The sequence below is a fragment of the Peromyscus leucopus genome, chromosome 20, assembly GCF_004664715.2.
Source record: "Peromyscus leucopus breed LL Stock chromosome 20, UCI_PerLeu_2.1, whole genome shotgun sequence".
Lineage (NCBI taxonomy): Eukaryota > Metazoa > Chordata > Mammalia > Rodentia > Cricetidae > Peromyscus > Peromyscus leucopus.
The window spans coordinates 59,222,071-59,236,354 of NC_051080.1; the positions used below are offsets into that span (position 1 = coordinate 59,222,071).

At 43.3% G+C, this 14,284-nt stretch overlaps 1 protein-coding gene across 1 annotated transcript in view; it reads left to right on the forward strand.

Moving 5' to 3' along the window:
- Ext1 (exostosin glycosyltransferase 1) overlaps window positions 1-14,284 on the forward strand; it is a 279,826-nt gene that overhangs the window by 231,180 nt on the left and 34,362 nt on the right. The window contains exons 2-3 of the mRNA XM_028871930.2: window positions 8,968-9,061; window positions 10,462-10,569. Of these exons, the coding sequence (XP_028727763.1) occupies window positions 8,968-9,061; window positions 10,462-10,569 (202 nt within the window). The remainder of the gene's footprint in view (window positions 1-8,967; window positions 9,062-10,461; window positions 10,570-14,284) is intronic.

A 14,284-nucleotide genomic window follows, 5' to 3' on the forward strand; every position in this document is an offset into this window, starting at 1 on the left:
GGAGAAGATAACTTTTTAACAAGTTGCCAGACCTTTAGAAATAAAGACAGAGAAAATGGGGTTTTAAATGTACAAAAGGGAAACCAAGAATAAAAGATTGATTTCTGTTTTGTTTTGTTCTGAGTCCCATTGAAATTGCAACATCACCTTGGGCAGGCTTGGTGTGATCAAGAGTTGGATATATGCTTATTGACTAAAGTTGAGCTTGTCATAATGAAGACTTACATCACTTCATGTTCACCTTTCTTTCATAGTCCCCTATACAACACAGTGTAAGCTGGTGAATGCTAGCCATACGTAGGTAGGTTATGGACCAAGAAATAGTAAGACCTAAGCCCTGACTCTTGAAGCCTGAGGGAAGGAAGGGGTTAAAATGATCAACTTAGTAGAGTGAGCAATAGAGTCAAGACAGGCTCCAGGACATGGGTGGTCTCAGAGACTGACTCTGGACATCACGAGTGGAAGTTAGGCAGAAAGACAGGGAAGCCTGAAGTGTTCACTTCCAGATCCCCATCATTTTCACTCTTGTCAACCAGGGTGAAGCTGTCCTTAGAATATATGCTCTGTGCTGCCTGTCTTGTCCAGATCTTCCTAGCCTTCATTCCATGTTTCTGGCCCTGTTCCCCTTGGCCATCTCCTGTGGCATGACACCTAGGGAAAAGCTAATGGTAAGATAATGACCTTGGCCCTCTCCTTTGCTGAGTGGCCTGCTATATATCTCTATCTGGACCATTTATCCATCAAGGCCATTGTTACAGCGGGTGTTTTTATTGCCAGTGTCTCCTCTTCCCTCTGTACCCAGGTAACTCTTTATTTAGTCCTGTCTGAAACACTTCATTTCTAGCCACAGAATTTTGAATTTTGATTCACATGCCTTAGGACTGCATTCCTCTCAAAATAGTTTTGAAATCTGGCTCGGAGGGTATAAAAGCGGGCGCGGCAAGACCTGTGTCCTCCCGAGAGCTCCGCACGGATTAATGTCACAGGGCGCAGTGTATTACAAATCCTGTCTTCACCTTTGCTACCTCTGTGTTTCTTCCTCTTTCTAGGAAAAGCTCTGAGAGACTTTTGAGTGTAGAACACACTGCAAACACTGCTTTCCTTACACAAACTCCACAAAGTCTTTCTGCATCATCACTTGTAAAAGGGGGACAGCATTTGCACCTACTCCTCATGGCGGTTATAACGATAAAATACAAGGGAGCGTATAGACTGTGATACCCTGCTCACAGGAAAGGTTTAATCAGTGGGATTAGTAGTAGTCTAGTTGTTGTCGCTAACAGTCATTGTATTTATTCATGGGTTTATATATTAGCCATTGAACTGCTGTTTGACTAGCAGGAACCAGGATGGTTTTTTGAGACAAGGTTTCTCTGTAGTCCTCACTGTTGTGGAGCTAGCCATAGTAGATCTGCCTGCCTCTGCTTCCCAAGTGCTAGGGTTAAAGGCTTGTACCATCAGGATGGTATTCTACCCCTTTTGGAAGTACACGATATGCTCAATGTATGCTGTGTCCATTAATGTATGTGAATAACGATTACCACTTTACAGTTCTGAATTGTCAGTGGTGATGCTGTGGGCAAGAGTAGAAACCATAGGGATGATGACCCAGTGTGTTCAAGAGCGTATTTGATGCCAACCATCCCCGTCCTCTCTTTCTTCTGTGGTAAAAGGCAGGTGTCACCGTATCTGCCTGTGTATCAAACCTATGTCCATGACAATCGTATGATGATACTTATGAGAGTTAGTGCCTCTCACAGGGGCCTTGGCCCATAGAATGTCACCCCCCCTTCCTGTTCCTGTATTGAATAGATTTTAAATTGGCATAGAAAGAAAACCGCCTTGTCTAGAAGCCAGGAAGTATGAAAAGATGAATGTAAGTGCCTGTCCTTGGTTTTATACAAGCATCCCTGTCTGCAATGGACAGCCTAGAATTGGCGGTCTCACACCAGAGATGGCAAAGGGAGGAATACCTAATTCTTGCCATGACTGGTTGGTTGCCTGTTGAATGTTTGGGGCAGGGAGCGGCACCACCTTTAAGTAGCAGCTGCTACTGCAAGGGTGTTGTGTTGCTGATTCCCCCCAAGGCTATCGCTACGCTGATCAGTCACACTCAGTGTGCAGTTCTAGGTCTTTGGGTAACTGATTGACATGTATGTAAAGCAGCTCAGTTATGTGCACAAGACCTGTAAGGACATGTCCGACAAAGATTCCACAAACCCAGTGAATGCTGTAGAACCACTGGAACCCATACTTTCCTCTGCCATATGTACTTTTCCATGGCATGTGTTTTTAAGAGAACTTAGCACAGTGGCCAGCTGGACTCATTTCCTTACTCCTACTAAATGTTTCTCATGTGTGCCAGGGATCAATTTCATATTGTCCCATGTCCTGACCTTTAATTTTTTCCCCCTCAAGAGTAATTGAAATTTTAAGCATTAAATCTGGACTTTGGAAGAGGAAGAAGCAACAAGCTTAGAAAACAGAGGCCTGTCATGTATGGCACCCCTAATAGTAAGCTGGGGTAAAGTTTTGGGGAGTAAAGGCCCAGTAAGTGGCAGCTGCTTGTCAAGTGGTCCAGAGGTGAGCTGAACAGCTTACTAATTGTCTTCATAAGAATCGTATGTCATCAGACGCCGTGTGTCATGCGGGCTGACCAGAAGCAGCATTGTGTAATGAAGAGAAACTGGCTTTAGAATCAGGGCCCTAGAGTCGGGAGACTGGTGCCGTCGTCCTAGCACTGACCCTCCATTTACAGTTTTTTCAGCTCTGCCTGTGAGACTGAGCAGTGTGGACCTCGGGGTACTTTGGGGATCATGTCATTCTTGAGCTCCTCAGTGACTCAGTCTCACCCTCATGGAATAATGTCTGAGTTCCAGGAGGGAGCAAGCAAGGGCATCTTATCAGGCCTGTCCTGAGCTAGCAGCCTCTTTAACCCTTTCTGACCTACTCCAAATTGTATGTTCTCCCTCACCTTGGGACCCCATCTTCCTGGTGGACTACCTCTAGCCTCAAAATGCCCATCCCCTCCCTGTACCTGCTAGTTCTTGCTCCCCCATCAGTACTTAGCTAGAAGTTCTAAAAATCGGCATGATCTCTGTGCTCCCTTTCCTCACTAATGCCACCTGTGGCCATGCCTTGTCTTCTCTTCATAAACCAGCTCATGCCTCCATTTGAACATCTCCCCACTCCCAGTGACTTATAATTATCTGATAATTTCGGTCTTTTCACAGGAGCTTCTTAAGTGGTGCCTAACCTGTGAGAGGAGAGGCATCCTCCTGACTTTTGCTGAGTGGATGGAAGAGAACACACACACACACACACACACACACACACACACACACACACACACACACACACACACACACGAACAGAGATGTTGCTGCATGGATCTGCATTTCATTTTCCTCATCCCCGGGGCCCTCTGTGGAACTTCAACCATCCCAAGCATTTTCCTTCTGATTCTTTTCATAAGAGATGTGACTCAAACCTGGGTGTAAACAGAGGAAGAGTAATTACATATAAGGATGGGGGCTGGCAGGAGCAGACCAGCTGGAGATGTTCGCCCAGTTCATAAATAAATAGTGGAAACCAGCTACCACCTCGGGCAGACTGGAACTATGTGAGTCTGGAGGTTAGAGACCCATGGCTGGCTTCTTCCCTGTCCTCTGTGGCTAGCAAAATAGCCGGATCGTTTGGTTAATGCGCTTGTGACAGTGGATCTGTGGAAACCCCAGGCACACTGCAAGCTGCAGCAGTAGCATCCTTCCTTGTACAGCTTCTGATGAGAAAAATGCCTTTAAACTACATGCCGCTGCTGTGTTGAGATGTACCGCTTCTGGTTTCTTTTTCTTTTTTCTTTTTTTTTTTTAAAGGATCTGCTTCACATTTGTCTCTTGGCTGTCTCTGCAAATCTGTTTTTATTTTTATTTTTTTATTGTTGGTAGTTTTTAAAAAAATGTTTATTCCATCCCTTCTGATATAATTTGCCATAATAACTTGCAATTGCATACTGCTTTCCTGATTAGACTGCATGTACATAATTTCATTTGCGCTTCACAGCTTTGAGACTCGCAGAAGCTAAGAGATTTGCATGGGGGTCACACAGGAGATCCAAACTCCAAATTCTTCAACCCAGATTTCCTCGTTTACAACTGCCTATGTTTCCTATTATCTACCGTCTCCCTTCAGCTGTGGTGATTATAGGTATCATTTCCAGAACTGTTTATAAGGTGCTGTGCCTTAGTTAAAATGTATCGTTTGATCAGCATGGTTAGAAGTGTCATCCCCTTTGGATGAACAAGGAAACTGAGCCTAGGCAAATTACCATTTCCTAAGATCACCCTGTTTGCATATAGCAAGCTTGGAATGTGAACCCCAGGTTTGGCGGTTGACCCCTGAGCTCTTGATTACTAAGTTCTTAACTACCAGGCCTGTGCTGCTCAAAATGTACTGTGCATTCCAACAAATTCACGTAGAATCCAGGACTCTTTCCCCAGAGTTCTTGATTGAGTGGGCCTGGGTGATCTTGAGATTTCCGCAGTTCCCAGATAAGGCAGGTGATACCAGTGGCTAGGAGAACAGTTGGTGGCATGGTAGGCACCACTCTGCCCCTCCTCTTGCCAGTGACACTGACTCACTACTAGAAACAATGCATTCTGTGTGGTGACAAAAAACTTCAAATGTGCGTTATTCCGTAGCTCATCTTAAATGGGGTATATCCCATATATTGTTCAGGACAACTTTAGGAAGAAAATTATCATAGCTATTGAGTGGTACTGGCTTCCAGGTTAAATCCAAGGTCATGTCCTTTTTATCGCACATTTCTTTGTAACCACTTAAGAAAACTCTTCCACCTCCTGCGTCATTTCCTCTGGAGTGGGCTGTAATGCCTGTTGGCAAAAAGGTGTATCAATTAAAGGTGGAAATTCTTAGAGAACAGTTATCACATCTCCTTCCCAACTCATTTAGATTAGTGTGTTTGTCTTTATGGTATGTGCGATGATAGCATGCTGCACATTTCCCGACTTAAGCAGGAGAACTGGTCTACTTTAGAAGAGTGTCCCCCCACTTGACCTCTCAAGCCTACCTGCCTGTCTCCCCCACCTCTAACTAACGATAGATAACACTACTCAGTTCTCCAGCCCTGTAACTACGTGCTGTCCCAAGTGTTATGAAAACGGAGCAATGAGTGTACATTTCAGAGAATGGCTTTGGGCTCAGCATTAACGTCCTTGGGGTTCTTGTATACAGGAGTCGTTTGTCCCATTTCATTTTATTTGATTCATTTTTCGAGAAGTGTGCTAGGCTATGTCTATACCACAGTCTGTTGTCTCTTTCATGCTTTGAAGGGCATCTCTGCACTTTCCACTGTAGGGCTATTACAGTTAAAACTGCTGTCCACATTTGTGGTCGGTTTTTCCATGTAAAAGTAAGCCTTCATTTCTCTGGGATAAATGCCCAAGTACAAGTGCTGGGTCATATGAAAGTCCATTTTTAGTTTGAGAAGGAGCTGCCAAATTGTCCCCAAAGCAGCCTCACCATTTCACTTTCTTACCAGTGCCATGGGAGGGTTCTTGTTTTCCATACCTCGTCAGTGCTTGTTCTCATCCGTCTTCTTCAATAATACCTAGCAGGTAGCAAGTGGTGCCTCGTTGTGTTTTGATTTCCACTTCTCCAATGACTAATGATGTTTGGTATCCTCCTGTGCTCTTCTTGGCACCTTATCCATTTTCTTTGGGGGAAATATCTTAAGTTCAAATTCTTAGCCCATGTTTACATTGGATTCTCTTTTGGTTGAGTCAGAAGGGTTCTTTACATATTCTAGACAAAAGTTCCTTATAGGATGTATGATTTGAAAATGTTTACTCTGCTTCGACGGGTTGTCTTTTCCCTTCCTGGCAGGAGTTGGGTGTGGGTGTGTCTCCTCGGGTTTAGTTCTCAGTTCTCGTAGGCAGAGGTGGAAACAGGTATAATGGAGCAGGTCATGGAATAGAAGCCGGTTATCTAAGGCTGGGCAGATTTTCTCAAATGGGTATTTCTCTCTTTTGTTTATGCCTTTGGCACTATTTCAAGAAAGCTGAATCAAACTTTTTTTTTTAATTTTTACTAGTAAAATGTTTGTTTGGGGTGGCGGGGAGAAGGGGGGGTTCCTATGTGTCATGCTGGAGTGATGGCTATAGTTTTCTTTGGCAACGTGAATGCCTTTTGGAGATTTTACATCTTATCTGTTGTTAGATCATTCTTGGGTAGATAAACCACTTCTGAATAGTGTCTGTCTGAAAGCGACAATATGGTGGAAGTGTTTCTTAGAAGGACAGACAAGTAAATGAATGGTTGAGTTAAGTAAAAGAGTATCACAGGAGATGGAGGAAAGGATACCGAAATAGGAAGCACCTCAATTGAAACCAGTAGCTGGTTTACACCAGTTAAAGGGTATTGTTATCTCTTCAACTGAAGCTCCTCAGTATTTCATGAACTCATTAACCATAAAATCCAAAAGGGCTGAGCATGCTTAAAAGTTGGAATGGAAAAGATTCATCTCAGTTACTTTTCTATTGCCATGGGGAGACACCATAACCAAGGCAACTTACAAAAGTAAGCATTTAACTGGGGGCTTGCCTACAGTTTCATAGGGTTAGCCCATCACCGTCCTGCTGATGAACACAGCAGAAGGCAAGCAAAGCATTGGAGCCATCGGGCATGGGGAAGGGAGAGGACTGGGCCTGGTATGAGACTTTTGAAACCTCAAAGCCCACCCCCTGTGACACACATCCTCCAACAAGGCCACACCTCCTAATTCTGATGACAAAACTGATACCCCGAAAGCTCCTGTGCTAAGTTCATGGTCTCATAGCAGGTGCTAACTGGCTCAAGGGTGTTTTGCACATCTCAATATATGAATGGCTTCCAGCTTCAGGCATGTGGCTTCCTTTGCTACATCAGCAACTAATGCTTCCGTGCAGCCACTTAAAAGTCAGTGTAACCTGTCACTTGACTTTTCCCCAGGAGTTTTCTGCCCTTCTTTTCCTTCCACACCTTCTCTAAAGTAAATTTTGCAAGCGGAAACTTTGAAACTTGTTACAATCCGGGACACTAATAAGATTTTACATTTTTAGCAGTTTAATGATGAGGATGTAGGACTGTGTGCTGGTCCCTCGGGGGTTTCTATTCTGGGTATCTGTTAAACCTTGCAGTAGTCTGAAGTGTATTCGACCTTTCTATATTAAAAAAAAATTGGTTTAAGTTTCACACATAAATTTGAGTCTGTATATTCTTTCCCCCTTCTCTACCTATTAGGTAGAATTCAGACATTATCAACATTTGAGTTTGAAGATATTTGTCAATTATTTTTCTGTGTTTGGTGGAAAGAGAGACGTCATTACCATCAAAATTTAATATTTTTATTTAGCTAAATTTGATCCTTCTTAAAAATCCTTTCCACTTTGAAGTCTATTTTGCAGCTTAATTAATGCAGCAAGGGCTTTTTATTTTGCTCTCAATGGAGATAATCTTAATCTATTCACAGTGACCTTTTCTTGTGCAAATTAGTTGTACATGCTTGTTTAAGCAAATGGTCCTTTGCATGATGTCTCTTCTTAATGACGGGTTTATAATTGAAAATTGGCTTACTCCCATATGCCTAGTTTATATGAGAATATAAAAATAGATGTGGACTTTAAAAATATGAATGTATATATCAATATCCCAAAAAAAGAAGAGGGAAGAATCCAGCGCCTTCAGGCTATGGTTAAATTAGACTATTAGAGTTAGAAAATGCTGGTGACATATGCTGCTGTCAGCGTCACACCTGTCTGCTCAGCATTGGAAGTGCTTGAAAAATGAGAACGTTTTCATCTTGGCTGGAGGATTCAGAGCCTTTACAGGGCACGAGGCATCTCTAGCTCCCCAAGTTTTCTTAAACTCCTCATGAAGTTGAAGCTGCAGGTTTAGGAACGTGTTTGGTGTTAAACACCTATAAAGTGGGAGCCTCAAACAATTAAGTGCTTTTTGGTGGTCCTAAATTTCACTAACAATAAGAGATGGGTGACACTCATGGTATTATAATTTGTCTGGAGTGCTCCCTCCTCCAAAAACACAAGCAAACAAATAAAAACAAAACAGTATAATACTATTAAATGGCATTTGAGTAACAAGAATAACCATCCATTCTCTATCCCAGTTTCCAATGCCTCCCTACTGTTTTTCTTTCTTTGTTATCAATCTTTCTCACTCTGCATATTAGCTTTCTTCTACCCCCTCCCCCACGCCCCCATCTTTCTGTCAAAAGTCAAAGCAACCATTCTTACACCATAGCACTATTTGTCAGGAGTCACCGAATGTTCTTGGTTAAATGTAGAAACTCCAGTTTGAAGAGAAAACAAATGTTGGCTTGCGCTTAGGATGGAGGTTTCCAAAGTATCTTTTAATAGCATGGTGTGGGGAATAGAGAACAAGAACATTTAGTGTTGCTGAGTGGCATGGCATTAAGGGAGAAGCAGATGCATCAGGGATGCTTCTCCTGCCTATGGGAGCAAACCGTTTCACAGGGGGGCAGGGAGCTGCATGGTGCACACCTTTAATCCCAGAGGCAGAAGTGGGTGAATCTCTGTAAGTTTGAGGCCATCCTGCTCTGCAGAGCAAGTTCTAGGCCAGCCAGGGTTACATAATGAGACCTTGCCCCTCCCCATCTCATCTTGGGGGACAGAGGCTAGGCAAGACAAGTCGTTATGAGGACCATTAGACCTGTCCTTTTGTAAACTGTTTGCAAAAGACTGTTTGCTTTATACAATACGATTATCCTATTTGTACTCTCCATGCAACAAGCTCTCCACCGCCAAATGGAAAAGTGAGAGCCCTTCCCTAGGATCAGATATGCAGGAAAAAAATGGATGCACCCTATGACCCTCAGCCATCCAGTTTCCCTCTTGGATTTCCACTTGCTGACCACGCCTCTTGTTGTTTCAGATATGATTATCGGGAAATGCTGCACAATGCCACTTTCTGTCTGGTTCCTCGTGGTCGCAGGCTTGGGTCCTTCAGATTCCTGGAGGCTTTGCAGGTAAGAGACCATGAAACTTCCCAGCATTGGGTTGAGGAGTGAAGCCAAGCTGGTTTCAGCTTTCTTACTCTCCTAGAGTAGTCAAAAAGGAGCTATGGCTTTTGCTGAGGACCTTAAAAAAAAAAAAAAAAAAATTCCCAAGAAAATCTGAACCAGTTTGAAGAATCAGACTTGGGAAGCATTCCCACATGAGACAATCAAATGGTCTCACCACCCGGGAACTGGATTCACCAGGGACACATTTGCAGACAGAGGGTAGATGGACAGATCTGATTGCCAGTCTAGCTCCTCAGTTAGGAGAGAAGACTCCCCTCTTTTCCTGCAAGCCAATCTCAGGAGCACTGACAGTGGGGTATTGTTGTTATTTTCCCCCCAAAATGAAATTGTGGGTTAGGTCCTCATCTTGGTCCTCGATGAATTCTTCTAAACTCTTAAGAGTAATGGGACCTCCTTGCCCTGATGTTCCAAAGCTCTCAGGAGGAATCTCAGAAGCCTGTGTGGGAGGGCGTCTCTCTGTCGTTCAGTCCTCCTGCAGAAATGCCTTCTGCTGCTGTTGCAGCCAGCCTTCTTGGATGGCAGGGCGACAGATGCTCACTACTTCTCTCATCCTTCCTTCCTGTCCTCCCAGTAATTTGCATTTTGTCTGAATCTGTGTATCTGAGGGTTGCATAGTGTCTTCACCCTGCCATGCTAACTGTGAGTCCTGCCGGATCTTCAGGCTGAAGAGTGGCCTTCCGCGGCAGGGCATTCTACGGGTGCTTTGTGTGCTTTGAGAAGCATGCTAGCATTCTTGCAGCTTCATAGGTGTTTCATGAAGCAAATGGCTCTCTGGTTTGGTTAAAGACTTCCTTGGAAGCTCCATTTTGTCTTTAGCTTATTGATGTGCCCTGGTTTTTCGGTCCCAGTGCAGACTAGAGTCTGGTATGGCTGTAGTTTGCAATGCTCCACGCTGGAGGGAACAGAGTTTTGAGTTAGATGACATTGGGGTGAACCGTGGCGGAAGTGAATGTGTAGCACTTACATTGACAAAAACTGTTATATTCAAGGCTGGTTTTATGCTCAGATTCCATTGGTAAAAGCTTTTGTTGCATCAATAAAACTCCTGCAGCAAGGCCAGTCATCTCCATGGAGGTAAGGTCAGCCAAACCTTATGTGCTAGAATAGAAGAGGTATATTATCATGCTAAGGCAAGATTTGAAAACCTTCAAGTCTGGTCTGGATGCTTACCATCCCGTGTGATTTGGTAATTCCGAACCACTTACTTCCTTTCTGGCCTGAGCAGCCCAGGACCCATGTCACATAAGCAATGCCAGTAATTGAATTTGTACTGATTCTTTTCCTGATTGGAACGGTTCGTGCTGTCGCTGTCCTCACACTCACGAAATCCTTCCTTCGCTCAGGCTGCCTGTGTCCCTGTAATGCTCAGCAATGGATGGGAGTTGCCATTCTCCGAAGTGATTAATTGGAACCAAGCTGCCATCATCGGCGATGAGAGATTGTTATTACAGGTAAGGAAGGGGCTGTGGCCTTCGGCAGAGCGGCCGATTATTGCTGCCCCCATCCAAACTTTCAAAGAAGATGAATCCAAAAGGTCAGCTCCATAAAAAGAAATTTTATCAGGAGAAAATTGCCTGTGTCACGGTGAATATGAAGTCGTTTAATATGATATTGTTCACTTTCCAACACAAAAATCTGTCCAAGTCCACAGAATATATTCTGGGAAGTAGCTGTTGCTGATAAAATGCATGAACTTCGCTGAGTGAGGAGAGGTGGACGAGTCCCTTCAGCTTCAGCACCAGCAGTGTTAGACTTGACACCCGCTCAGATCCCATGCCTCCATTCCTGTATCCATTTCTGGTTAACTCCAGGACACACACACACAAGGTCTACAGTTGGTTACAATGTCCAGGGTTACCACTACTGCAGTGCCCCGCCCTGAGTTCCTCCAGGAGGGCTGGCACTCGGGTGAATATTTAAAAGAAGGGTCCCTAATAAAAGTTACAGTTGCTCCAGGGAAGGGAACTCAACCTGCACAGAGAAATGCAAGGGCAACAAGATTCTGTGAGGATATCCAAGCCCCCTGCAGTCCTGTGTGAGGTTCCCAGTAAGCTTCTGCACACTCTCATAACTCAGTTAATGTTTGTCTTTCATGGCATTAGACACTTTATCTTCAAACCTCCACATGTTTTTGTAGAAATATTATCTCTAATGTTCCTGCTTTAAAAACAAAACTAATTGATAGCCATAAAATAGAGTTTCTAGCTGTGCTTTTGATTTTTCTTCTGTGCTCCTGGCTGGTCTGCTAATGGACTGGTGAGAGAATACAGTCATCTTCTGAAAGTCACAGATAATGCATCCTCTAATGGAGAACACTGTGGGACTATTCAAGCCTAGGCCATGACAGCTCTAGAACATTCCTTTCATGTGGTTCTCAGGTCTGTGATTTTGGCGCTTTCGGAACCTCAGCACAAACCTGGAGGAATGTATACTCTGAAAATGATGAACCTGTACATCAGAGTTAGGCCATTCTATTCTAAACAAAACATAATTTCATAGGTGCTCACTGAAAAAGGGGTTTGGGCATCTTATGAAAAGCTAATATTTGTAGTAACTATTCCTGGTATAATTCAATAGGGACATCCTCCAAGACAGAGTGAGAAAAGGCCCTCACCATGTAGGGATAGTAGATGTCTGAGTCACTCACTCAAAGTGAGGTATGTGGTGCTTTCCAACACTGCCTTTCTCCTTCCTTTTATGCTGTTTTAATAATACATGCTCATTTTAAAGCATGTATTTGGATATGACACACATCAGTCGTGTTCTCCATTCATGTACCAAGGCATGTTCACTTGCTGTGAACAAGTTGGAGCTTGTCTTGAGGGGTGGAAAGCTTTTCACGACACTTAAGTGTGGTTGTCCAGTGTCTATCTCTTCACCAATGTTGATGGATATTTACTTTTTGAAGTCACTTTTTTACTTGACTCTAAAGATTGTATTTTTCACACCCCTGTGCCCACATTTTCTAGTATTTTTCCTCCTCATCTGCAGTCTGTTTTTACACAGCTGCCTCCATATTGAACAGTGACTGTGCTGATGTTAACAGTGGTTTTAAAGAGTTGGCACAGAGCCCAAATGTGTGCTCTGGGAAATGGGTTTTGTTATGTTACAATTTTTCATTTCCTGTTTTAGAACAGCTCTGGTGTTTTTGTTTGCATATGTCCTTGTCATCCTGTCACTGAGAAGCATGCCGTGGCTTTCCTCTATCTATTTTGGTAGACCCTATTAGTTTTGTTACCATACATAACCTTTTATTAGGACTTCATTGAGCTCTACAACTTCCAGACCATTCCGTCCAAATTGGAATTAATTTATCACTTTCCCATACCTGTCTCTGAGGACAAGCAGATTAATAACGGATAGCCAAATGCCATTAGAACTTGGAACCCCATCCTGCCAATCACTTGGAATTGTCCTCCAGAGCACTTGGCAGAGCGCTGGGAGACACTTCAGTCCCAGACAAGAGGTGGTGGAACACACAGCTCTACAGGTACTGAAGACATGAAGCAGCCACGGAAGAGAAGAGGCCATGCTAGTGGCTGAGTCTGTGACACGTCCTTGCTCCCTGCAGAAGCACCCTGGACTGGACGTTTCTGGAAGAAATGTAGCAGTGATAGCTTTTGGCATTTTCCTAATGGATTAGTTCTCATGGCCATGACAAAAACAGCCATGCCAACCTGTATGACTTGGAAAATGCCATTGACATTTAAAAGGGCATGCTTATGAAAATTGAGGATAAGTTTTTTCCAATTTCTCCCTTGGCAATCTAGGTCATTTTCTCAGTGAGTAAATAAAAATAAATTTTCTTGACTTATAAAGGATCTATGTCATGAATGGTTTATCTCCTCTAAGGATATTTTATTTCCACTTGACCTTGAGCCTGCCAGTGTTTCAACTTTACCTGCTGCCATCATATTTCTTGCAGTATTATGGTCCCTTCAAAGCATAGATTTAGAACCTAGTTTGGTCTATTGAAAGAGCAAGTCAGCTTTTCCTTCCGTCTTACTGTGGGGAACTTTCATTGCTTCTTCTAGGGACAGTCTTGAGTCTTAACAGTGTACTATCATCTCCTTCTTCTCTAAGGCGAACTCAGATACAGTATAGTCCTATACTTGGGGTAACATTCCTATTAATGTGGTTGGCGGAGCATTCCTCATCTAGCCCAGGTTCCCATATCTGCCTGATTCATCATACAGTAGGGAGGCAAGCATGCAGAAAGGTGAGCACAACAGGGCAGCTGATAATCACAAAGAATCTCCTAAGAGTACAGATTACATAAATGGAATAGACCTTGAACTGTAGTTGAAATGAGGGAGCAAGCCTAGGAAACTTAACCGGAAATCCAAGGAGTGCATCTTAGAACTACCAGGGGAAAAAAATAAAGGAACTATCAGGGCAGATTAACAGGCAGACAGTAAACAACTGGCCAAGCTTTGCATAGTATCAGTTGGTCCAGCTTGAAACAGCAACTCCCCTGTGCCAACAAGAGTAATAGCAATAATAAACCATTGTAATACATAATCTTTATTCTAACCACCACATCATATTATAAATGAATAATTGAAGTGAGCAACTAACTCATCCAAGGAAGCATATCTAGTAAGTGGTAGAACCAGAATGTCACATTGTTTCCATTAACACCTGTACTGTAATATCAAGCTATGATGCTATTAAAAATAGCAATATCCTGATGATAGCGTCAGGTGGCCATGTTCAATTAGGCTCTTACTTCTTGAATAGCTAGCATAAGGACTATTCTCTTAGCCACAACATATGTAGCAATATGAACAGCAAGAAAGGCCTTCCTTCAGAATTACCTAAATTGGTATTGAACACCCTGTGAAGAAACACACAGTGTCTGGGAGATCCAGTGAGATTGGGGTAAGAGCCGGAGCCAAGAGGAGAGCACTCTCGGCTGTATAAAAGTTCAAAAAATGGCTAGAGGATGGCTGTGTAGACATGGCTAAATCTGTTTGTATTGAATGGGGAGGCTCATGAACCAGCTCTAGAAATACACATTTATAGATACTTTACGGTTCCTGGAGTGACACTTCTTAGAAAACTTTTTCTTTTCTTTCCCCCAGGCCTATATCTGCTTCTTAGAAAAATTTGACTGTTTCAGGGCCAAAGATTTTCTGGACTTGAGGAGGAGGCAGAACTTGTGAC